We start from the raw sequence: 12,171 nt of genomic DNA, 5'->3' as shown, positions 1-12,171 counted from the left end.
GGTATCCTGTTATTTTTTATTATTACACGGATCTGATCAGCTAGTCGTTGTTCTGTTAAAAATTTTAATTCTGGGTATCTGGTAATAAATGTTGTGTATACTTGTGATCTGTATCCAGTTGTGTTGGTTCCTAGGTTTGTTGCTTGGTAATAACAGAACATGAGGTGTCAATTAACTTCATCTGACCATCTCATCCTCTGTCTTTGTTTTCCTTCTAGGGTGGTTGCAGGAAGCATATCCTGCAAAACACCTCTATTTGGATTTGAATCATTTTCCAGTTGGCTGGCAGTGTCGTTACCATTGTGGGCGGGCATAGGGTTCAAGCGTCGTCCCCGACCATGACGGTGCTTGTCCGAGGCTTCTTTAGTTCTGTCCTGAACCAACTAATCACACTAAAAGGGGGGTTAGCCCTATTAGTGGTTTGTTCGTTACGTCGCCTTTTACGACTGGCAGAACATACCGGAGGCCTATTATTATTATTATTATTATTATTATTATTACTACTACTACTACTACTACTACTACTACTAAATGAAGAATATGAACAGATACACATCTCTGATATAATATTTGTGACACCTTCCCCATCGTCTTTGTCTACCCTCATCCTCACTACAGGTGGATTGCTCTCGTCATATAGACATAGTGGCACCAAGGTTAGTGTCCAGTCCCTAGCGAATGGGACAGGAACTGAAATTGAGGATAGCAATGCTAAAGCTGAAATGCTTAACTCAATTTTCAAATATTTTGTTACAAAGGAAAACCCAGGAGAATTGCCCCAATTATGGATTAAACATGCATTAATGTCAGTGATGTTGAGAAATAGCTGAAATCATTAAAATTGAACAAAGCTCCAGGCCCTGATTGAGTCCCTTTCAGATTCTATACAGAATTTGCATCTGAGTTAGTCCATCCTCTAACTGTAATTTGTTGTAGATCCCTCAAACAAAAAACTGTGCGCAGTTCTGGGAAACAGGTCACACCTGTTTACAAGAAGGGCAGTAGAAGTGATCCACAGAACTACCATCCAAAATCCTTAACATCAATTTATTGTAGAATTTTAGAACTTATTCTGAGCTCAAACATAATGAACTGTCTTGAATAGAATGACGACCTCAATAGCAACCAGCATGGATTGTAAAAACATTGATCATGTGAAACCCATCTCACACTTTTCTCACGTGATATACTGAAACCTTTGGATCAAGACATTCTGGTAGATGTTGATTACTGAAAAGCTTTTGAATCGGTACCACACTACATTCATAGTCAAAAGTACAATCATATGAGATCATCATCTTCATCGTGGACACTTTCCAGCCTCTGGCTGGATGTGTATGGAACATAGGCCCCTCCATCATCTTCCGTCTTGTCACCATCTCTCTGTCTTCGCCTTGTTCCAGTCTTCTCCTTTCTTCTGGATGCATTCCACTACTCCTTTCAGCCATCTGTCTCTTGGTCTTCCTCTTGGTCTCTTTCCTTCCAGTTTCATCTCATGTATTCTCCTGGGTATCCTTTTCTCCTCCATTCTCTTAACATGTCCATACCATCTCAGCCTTGATTTCTCTGTCTCCCCCTGTAATTGTTCCACCTTCATTAACTCTCTGATCCTCTCATTTCTCAACCTGTCTATCTTTGTCATCCCAATACTGTTTCTCAAGAATCTCCTCTCACTAGCTTGTACTTTGCTTTTCTCTCTTCCTTTCATAACTCAGGTTTCTGATGCATATGTCAGGATTGAGACATAGTGCATATAACCTTTTTACTGATTGTGAGTACATCCTTGCTCCATATCAGGCTTCTGACACTCTTCCAAAATGCTTCTGCTTTTCTCCCCCACTTGTTCATTTCTCTGTCGTTTTTTCCATCTTCCTGTATCAGGCTTCCTAGGCACTTGAAACTCTCCACTCTCCTCAATCATTCCCCACCAATTGTTATTCCAGTTGTTCCCCTGTCCTTCTTTCTTGTTGTGATAATCATCTCACTCTTACTTATACTAAATTTCATCCCATATTCTTGTACTGTTATCCCCCAAATCATCAGATAATCTGCAAACACCATAGCTTTCATCTTTCTTTCACCAATTACTTGTGCTACTGTACTCATTATATAATCCATCACTACAATAAAGAGTAATGGTGAAAGTGCACTTCCCTGCTTCAAGCCACTCTTCTGTTCAATCCAAGCTGATCTCTCTTCTCCCACTTTCACACAGCTCACACTTCCATGGTACATTTCCCTTGAAGTATCAAGAGAAATTTGTGACTGGATTGAGGACATTTTGATAGAGAGGAGACAGCATGCTATCGTGGATGGAAATTCGTCTTCAGATGAAGTAGCTTTGGGTGTGTCCCAGAGAAGTGTGTTGGGTCCCTTGCTGTTCATGCTGTATATTAATGACCTTGCAGACAATATTAACAGTAAAATCAGGTGTTTTGTAGATGATGCAATTATCTATAATGAAGTACTATCTGAAAGAAGCTGCATAAATATTCAGTCAGAACTTGACAAGATTTCAAAGTGATGTAGAGATTGGAAACTTCCTCTGTGTATTGAGAAATGTAAAATTTTGCTCTTTACAAAACGAAAAAAAAAAAATAAAAAGCATAGTATCCTATGACTATAATATCAGTGAGTCACTGTTGTAATCAGTCAACTCAATCAAATGCCTGGGTGTAACACTTTGTTGGGATATGAAATGGGATGATCATGTAGGTTCAGTCGTGAGTAAAGCAGGTGGTACACTTCAGCTTACTGATAGAACACTGGGGAAGTGCAATCAGTCTACAAAGGAGATTGCTTAGAAATCACTCTTGCAACCACTTCTAGAATATTTCTGAAGTTTTTGGGACCCGTACCAGATAGAACTAACGGGGGATATTGAATCTATATGGAGAAGGGCAACACGAATGAACACAGATTTGTTTGATCCTTGGGAGAGTGTCACGGAGATACTGAAGGAACTGAACCGGAATATTCTTGAAGATAGATGTAAGCTATCCTGAGAAAGTCTATTAACAAAGTTTCAGGAACTCTAATACCTTCAGACAACCTCTCTCCCTTAGGTTGACTTACTTGGTATGCACAGCCGATCTTCTTCTCTGGATAGCTGGCTACGTCGATCTCCAAAAAATTCTTCTCAGAAGAATAATGCTGATTAAGGGAATTTATCAGACTCACTTTCTCTTTGTGAAATAATGAGGTACTCACAGAATACTTTTCAACAACTGTTGGTGTATTTGAATTTCCACAAAGAACAAAATTCACACTTCACATAAACAATTGACCTCTTGTAAATCACCCATGTCGTCTAACATTAGAAACAATTAAGTTACATTTACAGCAGAGTTGCTTGACACTGTTATACAGTAATCATACACTTGTCTTGCCTCTAGGAAATTCAAGTTAAAAGTTACTTAAACGTCTAATCTCATTTCTTCATTTGCCTTTAACAACCATCACAGTCACTAAACCAGCAAAGAATAGCACGGGCTCTTCTCTACACATACAATGAAACTCTATGGATCGTACAGCAGGTACCTGTAGGCCGCTGTTCGGCTGCCACGTCCACATTTTACTGTGACTGTTTTTAGATCTGCACACACAAATATGCAATGTGCAGTAGGTCAGATTCGTCTCTCTCACACTCCTATTTAAAATATCATGGGTTCGAGACAGAGGGAGTCCAAGTGGTTCTAGAATTTACACGTAAATTTTTGAAGCACTACAGAACTGGCTTTAAATGATGCCTCTTGGAATATACTACAACCCCCTATGTGTTGCTCACGTAAGGATCGTGAGGATAAGGTTAGAATAATTACAATACACACAGAGGCATTCAAACAATCATTCATGCTCCATACGTCAAGAGCTTGGATGGGAAACAAGTTCTAAGCGAAGAAGGGAAAGCAGAATGGTGGAAGGAGTATATAGAGGGTCTATACAAGGGCGATGTTCTAGAGGGCAATATTATGGAAATGGAAGAGGACGTAGATGAAGATGAAATGGGAGATATGATACTGTATGAAGAATTTGACAGAGCACTAAAAGACCTAAGTCGAAACAAGGCCCCGGGAGTAGGCAATATTCCATTAGAACTACTGATAGCCTTGCGAGAGACCGCCATGACAAAACTCTTCCATCTGGTGAGAAAGATGTATGAGGCAGGCAAAATACTCTCAGACTTCAAGAAGAATATGATAATTCCAATCCCAAAGAAAGCAAGTGTTGACATGTGTGAAAATTACCGAACTATCAGTTTAATAAGCCATGACTGCAAAATACTAACCGAATTCTGTACAAACAAATGGAAGAACTGGTAGAAGCCCACCTTGGGGAAGATCAGTTTGGATTCCGTAGAAATGTTGGAACATGTGAGGCAATAGTGACCCTACAACTTATCTTAGAAGCTAGCTTAAGGAAAGACAAACCTAAGTTTCTAGCATTTGTAGACATAGAGATAGCTTTTGACAATGTTTACTGGGATAATCTCTTTCAAATTTTTAAGATGGCAAGGGTCAAATGCAGGGCTAGAAAGGCTATTTACAATTTGTACAGAAACCAGGTGGCAGTTACAAGAGTCGAGAGGCATGAAAGGGAAGCAGTGGTTGGGAAGGGAGTGAGACAGGCTTGTAGCCTATCCCCGATGTTATTCAATCTGTATAGTGAGCAAGCAGTAAAGGAAACAAAATAAAAACTTGGAGTAGGAATTAAAATCCATGGAGAAGAAATAAAAGCTTTGAGGTTTCTTGATTACATTGTAATTCTGTCAGAGACAGCAAAGGACCTGGAAGAGCAGTTGAACGGAATGGATAATGTCTTGAAAGGAGGGTATAAGATGAACATCAACAAAAGTAAAACGAGGATAATGGAATGTAGTCGAATTAAATCAGATGATGCTGAGGGAATTAGATTATGAAATAAGACACTTAAAGCAGTAGATGAGTTTTGCTGTTTGGGGAGCAAAATAACTGATGATGATGGAAGGAGAGTGGATATAAAATATTGACTGGCAATGGCGAGCAAAGTGTTTCTGAAGGAGAAATTTGTTAACATCGAGTATAGATCTAAATGTCAAGAAGTCTTTTCTGAAAGTATTTGTATGGAAGTGAAACATGGACAATAAATAGTTTAGACAAGAAGAGAATAGAAGCATTCGAAATGTGGTGCTACAGAAGAATGATGAAGATTAGATGGGTAGATCACATAACTAATGAGGAGGTACTGAATAGAATTGGTGAGCAGAGGAATTCATGGCACAAATTGACTAGAAGAAGAGATCGGTTGGTGGGAGGTGTTCTGAGGCATCAAGGGATCATGAATTTAGTATTGGAGGGCAGTGTGGGGGGTAAAAATCATAGAGGGAGGCCAAGAGATGAATACACTAAGCAAACTTAGAAGGATGTAGGTTGCAATAGTTACTTGTAGATAAAGAAGCCTGCACAGGATAGAGTTGCATGGAGAGCTGCGTCAAACCAGTCTCTGGACTGAAGACCACAACAACAACAACATGAATGGAACAACAAGAAACCCTAATAACTGGTACAATGGGAAGTACCCTCTGCTATACAACCCTCATGGTGGTTAGTGAAATATACATGTAGATGTAGATCTTGGGATCTGACAGTGACATTCTGTATAACCTTCTTCAGTCTTCTTCTCACCTTCCGGAGAAAGGAACTATTAGTTCTGAAAGCTAGGAAGTGCATTGCTTTTACTTTTATATGTGTCTTTCACCAGTACTACACATTTTGCCTCCTAAATGTAAGCACTGATCAGATATTGTCTCCCATAATTTTATATAGGAATATTAGGATACCTTTATAGAAAAGAGAAGAGTTGAAATGGCAAGCCTGTACTGAGTGAAAAAGGGAAAGTTGGAAGGAATATTCAGAGAGTCCCAGGAGAAATAATCAATATTCAGAGATAAGACAGGATCGCTCATTTTAAGCAAAAAAGTCTTAGTAATTGTGGCTACAAAAAGTATAACTTAAGAGGTGAGAGCACTTGACCAATAGAAGAGATGTCTTTCACAGTAGTTAAGATGAACAAAAGGACTTTGAAACCATTTTTACTGGACTTTTTTTCTTGTTTTGATCCATACTGCCACCTGTCGAGATATGGAAAGCAAAGAGCTTGCAGTAGACAATATTTGCTTTGCATTACCAAAGACAAAGAAGTGCTCATAGCTCTTAATTTTAGAGCCCATGTTTGCTAGATGTTTTTGCTTCAAATGATTGTTCCTGTTATATTCGTGAATATTGACCATTCCTCCTAGGACACCCTTTATAAAAACCCTGAACAAGAAAAATGAACTCCAGGACTATGTTATACAAAGGGAAAAGAAAGTAAATGTAGGTGATGTGGGAAAGATCATACTGCAAGAAAAGTTTGACAGCTAGTGTTGATAGAACTAAGTTGAAACCGGGCCTCTGAAGTAGCTGACATTCTCTCATAATGATTGAAATACTTGGGAGAGCCAGTCTTAACAAAACTATTACACATGGTGTGCAAAATATGAGACAAGTGCAATGCCTTCAGATTTAAAGAAGACTGTAATTATTATAATATAAAAAAATGGCAGGTACTGACAGCTGTGAGCATTACTGAACTATGAGTGTAATAAGCCATTGTTGCAAGTATTGGCAAGAATTATTTACATAAGAATGGAAACCTGGTGGAGGCTGATCTCAGGAATAGATCAGTTTGGTTCCCAAGAAAATGTAGGAAAGCCTCAGGCAAATGTGACCCTACAGTGTATCTTACATGATAGGTTGAAGAAGGGCAAACCTGGATTTATAGCATCATTTGTAGATTTAGAGAAAGCTTTTGCTAATGTTGGAGAAAGCTTTTGCTAATGTTGGCTCAACAACATTGTTTGAAATTCTGAAGTTAACTCAGATAAAATACAGGGGGCAAAAGATTATCCACAACTTTTACAAAAATTGGACTGCAGTTATCAGAGACAAAGGATGCAATCTACAGCAGTTGAGAAGGAATTGATGCAGGGTTGTAGTACATCCTCGATGTTATCCCAACCATGCATTGAACAATCTGTGTAGAAAACCAAGGAGAAATATGGAAGGAGAATTAAAGTTCAGCAAGAAGAAATAAAAACTTTGAGGCTTGCTGATAACATTGTAGTTCTGTCAGAGGTGCCAAAGGAGTTGAATGAGTACCTGAACAGAATGTATATCATCTTGAAAAAAAATTCTAATATGAACATCAGCAAAAGTGAACCAGTGGTAATCAAATTAAGTCAAAGTAATTAAATCAGCCAATTATGACATGAGACATTAAAAGTAGCTGACGAGTTTTGTGTTTGGGCAGAAAAATAACATGAGTGCCGATGTAGAGAGGATATAAAATGCAGACTGCCAATAGCAAGAAAAGCATTGCAGAAAACAAGAAGTCTGTTAATGGATTCATAATTGAGCAGCATTAGTCTCTTCACTCATTTCAGACTAAGGAGAGAAACTAACAAGCAACTTAAAACAAAAGCAAAGTGGAATACACAAAGCATTCAGTGACAGCTACAGTGCAATTGTTTGCTGTGGTTCGCATTGTCATAAGTGAGGTAACAATAATGAGGTGGTTGTTGTTGATGATGTTGTCTTAAGTCTGAAGACTGATTTGAGGGAGCTTTCCTTGCTATTCTATCCTGTGCATGCCTCTTCATCTCTGTGTAACTACTGTAATCTACATCTGTTTGAACTTACATACTGCATTCAAGCATTGGTCTCCCTTCACCCTTCTTTCCATTACCAAGCTGAATATTTATTGATGCTTCAGATAAGTCATATCAGCTGATTCCTTCCTTTAGTCAAGTCATGCTATAAATTTATTTTCCCCCGTTCAGTACCTCCACTTTCACTATTTGATCTACCCACCTAATTTTCAGCATTCTTCAGTAGAACCACATTTCAGAAGCTTCTATTACCTTCTTGCCTAACTGAATCGAATTGAGACAAAAAAGAAATTTATGGTACAACCTGATTAAAAGAAGTGATCGATTGGTATCATACATTCTTAGTCATCACGGAATTGCCAGCAGAGGGAAGTGCAGGGGGTAAAAACTGTAGAGGGAGACCAAGGTTCAAATACAGTAAGCAGTTTAAAATGGATGTAGATTGCGGTAGTGATTTGGAGATGAAGAGGGTTGCATAGGACAGAATAGCATGAAGAACTGGATCAAACTAACCTTCAGACTAGAGACCACAACAACAGCACCTGTGTTCAGAAGAATAATGAGAAAAAGGTTTCTGATTAGAAAAAGATTAATGCAAAAGGGGGTGCTTTTTTGTTGTTGTCTGTTTGAATGATAAAGTTTCTTTGCTTTTTAAATGCTGTGCATACAGGAACAGCAAGTGGAAGTCAGTAAAGAAATATCTTACATTTCAGGAAACGATACAGCTCTAAATTTGTAGATAACAATAACATACCTAGCATTTCATAGAAATTTGTAACCTAATTTATGAAATTATGTGTGACTAGTTTTTACTTTTCACTCACACCTTATACTGTTTGTACACTAATTTTCATACTGAACTACAAAATACAGATAATTTTATGTACTGCAATGCATAGTAGTCCAACAGAGTGGAATTGTTGCATTTTACTTTGATTGCTCTGTTGTATTGTGTATGTTTCATTATGTTAAGTTGAAAACAATTTTGTTTCCATTAATGAGACTCTGTACAGCTTTTCAGTATTCTTGCTGTCCTTGCCCATCATAGAATGCAATGCACAACATTCAGGTGTTCCCTTGCCAGCATTACAGCTATTCCTAACTGAAGTTTCCTGTTTCACATCTAAATAGTAATCATTTCTATTGTAGCTAAAAAAAATTTATGAAGCATGATCATAAAATGATGTTTTTCTGGTATGCAGAGCTGAATTTGCTCCTCAGGGTCATCATTGGTAAGGACTGTCTGCAAATTGCACAACTCATCCTGGACATTCTGATGACTTTTAAAAGTTGGCTTTTGATATCTGCACTATACACAACTGAAAATGAATTTTTGGTGTTACAGTGATCAGTGCATTTAAAAACTTAATAAAAGATCTAACTTGTTAGTTGGTGGGAAAATTAATCAGAGCCACTATCTTAAAGCCCTACCACATTGTTTTTGTTAGAAATCAGAAAGTGCCAACAGTTGCATACAATATCCATACCCTCAGTCTCATACATAAGTGCACTCATCTTTTAGACTGTATGACCTAACATCTTTGTCAGTGTGAGAAAAGTTAATTTCTGGGTTACTCTTTTAAAATGAGCATTGGTGACACAGTATGACTATGTAATAGACAGGTTCTCAGGACTGCTTTTCTGAGAAGTACTCCATAATCAGCTCTCCATTCTGAATCTGATGGGCCATTCAGTACTGGCTGACTGCTGTATCATCCTCTACGATTATTGTCATTCAGACATGGTATGGAGGGGCATGGGGTCAGCACACTGCTCTTCCAACAATTGTCAGTTTCCCAATCCTTCAAGCTGCTACTTCCCAGTGCAAGAATGACTGCATCCCTTTTCAGTCCTTTCATCAAGGGAAAATATCTGACTGGAATTTGGAAAATTGCAGTGGTCTGTTAACTACATTCAGATAATTTATCTGGTATAACACAGTCTGTAAGTGTCATACAACCCCATATTCAAGTCCTTCTATAGCACTAAATACTGATCTGATGTAGAAGTTGGGCACTTTCAGTCATAACACAATTTTATTGTAGTTAGTTGTGTTAAATAATGAAATGAAATGTAATGTACATTTTAAGACCTATACCCGCATTAAAATAAGCTCATTTGTTTATTGCTAACACCTATACAATTACATATAACAGTATAAGTCATATTCATTCCAATATTGTCTTATTATTACTGGTAAAATAACAGCCTTGCATAAAAATTAAATGAACTTTTGTTTGTAGTTGCAGGATGTATCAACTGAAGTTTTAGCTATTCGAGCAGGGCTCTTACATGTCCTGGAGGAGGGCGGTGAGTCAGATCATGGTACACCAACACCAACACCATCTCCTGTACTTGGTTCCAGTAGTGAAGATGCAGAAGCTACACTGCTGGAGCTATTACGCTTAGAGAAGTGGGGTGCTGCTCTTTGCCATGCAAGGCAGTACAGGTAATAACTGACAGTAGTCATATGTTAAATGACTTCCTTTTTAAATTGTATTTGCAGGTGGTTTTACTTTATAAAATATATGATCCACTTTTGTATTGATAGGAAATGATAGTGCTGTTTCACTATTTCCATTCTGAATGTAAATGACTAAGATACAATCCGCTATTTTCAAGAAACAAGCTCACAGTCAGTCCATGAACATGAAAAATAAGCTCTGAATCCCAGGCTCTCAGGAAGAAGAGTTCTTTCTACAAGAGAGAAATGGGAAAGAAAATAATACACCTTGGAAGTTGCAAAATATACATTTATATGTATTTTATTCTTGTTCCTTTACATTTATAATGGCAAAGTCACCGCTAAGAGATAACAATGCCTAATAACAAAAAAGACAACATGTAGGAGAAAATGTACAGCATTTATGTACAGTGCACTCACAAACAAAAGAATTTCCTTCTGTGTACATTAATACTGGATTCAAACATTCATTGATTTATACATCATGTAGGAGAATCTCCAGGGATGTAGAATGAGTCAATTTGTACACTAATAGATAGAAGCAGTCACCGTAGACTACTCCTGTAAACAACAGTAACACAAAATTATGACTAGAGCTCATGTTCTCACTAGGATTTAATGGGAATTGCTTCTAAATTACTTTATATATATTTATTTGTATCAAAGTAAAATTTATTTGAGAAAAATAATGAATTCTGAAAATGAACTGCTGGCCACTAATTGTCTTCAGGAAGCAAAATGTGTAGTACTGCCGATAGAGTAATATAAAAGTAGAGGAGAGACACTTCCTGATATTCTGTCCTGCTCAGCATGGGTAAAAACTGCCACTTGCTCCTGTGGGTACACCAAATCACTAGAATATGAACACATGTTCCTATAAGTCCATAACAGACTGGTTTCACGATGTGCACTAAAAATTTCAGAACATAGCAAAGTTGACGTAGCAACACAACAGTTCCGAATTAGTAACCACTCAAGACCGGAAAGAAACTAAGTCAACTTGGCTGTGCAGTGGCATGATACAAACAGTTATCAGGTACATCAAGGAATGAGTTGCACCATGAGCCCAGGGCACAGGCTCAGGGGGAGTCACCACTAGGTGGTGCCAAGTGACACACATATCTTGGCGATGGCTCCCATTATGACAGTGGGCCATAACCACCACTCACAGCCTTAGTACCTCTGACAAGTCCACATTCATGATAGGTGAATTATCTGAATCACAGTCGGATACAAAACCCCTCCCCCCTTTAATGGCCATTTAGGGCTGAAAATGGCCTTACCTAAGCCAACTACATTGAGGATGAGGAAAGGGGGAAACCAGAATCCCTGCCAATGACTCGAGTGGCATGTCCTCCACAGCCACAGTGGGAGATGGCACCATCTGCAAGGATTGAGGCCCAGTAACGACCTCTGGGGCACAAGTGAGGAAGTGGCCTTTGCATGTGGCAGGGATGGGACCTACGGGTTGTCCTCCATTGGCATCTCATCCCAAGAACATGCAAGGTCTTGTGATCATTTAGAGTGGGTGGAACCAGTGGTAGGAACAGGAAACATGCATAGGGAGGTTACCCACTTACATTCGCTCCCATTGCTTGTCAGTATCTACTTCTCATCGACACCTCGCTCTGGGTTGGTGATGAAGGAGCAGGCACAGAGACTGGTATGGTTTTGCAATTAGTCCACTGGTGTTACTCCATTTATGTCTGAGAAGGTTTAGGGGTGACAAGTCATACTGTGGGCAAAGTTGGTTGTTGTGACAGGTCATACTGCTTGCGAAGTGAGAGCTGGGATGATAATGTGGCTGGATGCAGAGGCACAGAGCCCACACCACCAAATGCAGGTCAAACAGGGTACTTGGTCAATGCCTATGCAAAATCCTGGCCATGTCCATTGACAGGTGTGGACTTGTACATGGCCAGGAAGCTGATTGGTGCATCCCTTGAGTTTGCCAATGTCAAGATTTTTTTCATCTGCAATTTGAAAGTCGTGACCAACTGCTCAGTTTTCAGATTGGAAG

The 12,171-nt window shown here is 38.8% G+C and overlaps 1 protein-coding gene across 1 annotated transcript in view; it reads left to right on the top strand.

The window, feature by feature from the left end:
* Window positions 1-12,171, top strand: part of LOC126195200 (protein furry) — a 1,217,589-nt gene that overhangs the window by 1,189,691 nt on the left and 15,727 nt on the right. Inside the window, exon 51 of the mRNA XM_049933718.1 lies at window positions 9,931-10,136. Coding sequence (XP_049789675.1) covers window positions 9,931-10,136 — 206 coding nt within the window. The remainder of the gene's footprint in view (window positions 1-9,930; window positions 10,137-12,171) is intronic.

The sequence above is a fragment of the Schistocerca nitens genome, chromosome 1 (genome assembly GCF_023898315.1).
Source record: "Schistocerca nitens isolate TAMUIC-IGC-003100 chromosome 1, iqSchNite1.1, whole genome shotgun sequence".
NCBI classification, from domain to species: Eukaryota; Metazoa; Arthropoda; class Insecta; order Orthoptera; family Acrididae; genus Schistocerca; species Schistocerca nitens.
Note: the sequence above shows the minus strand (reverse complement) of the source record. Positions and strands in the feature narration are given on the sequence as shown.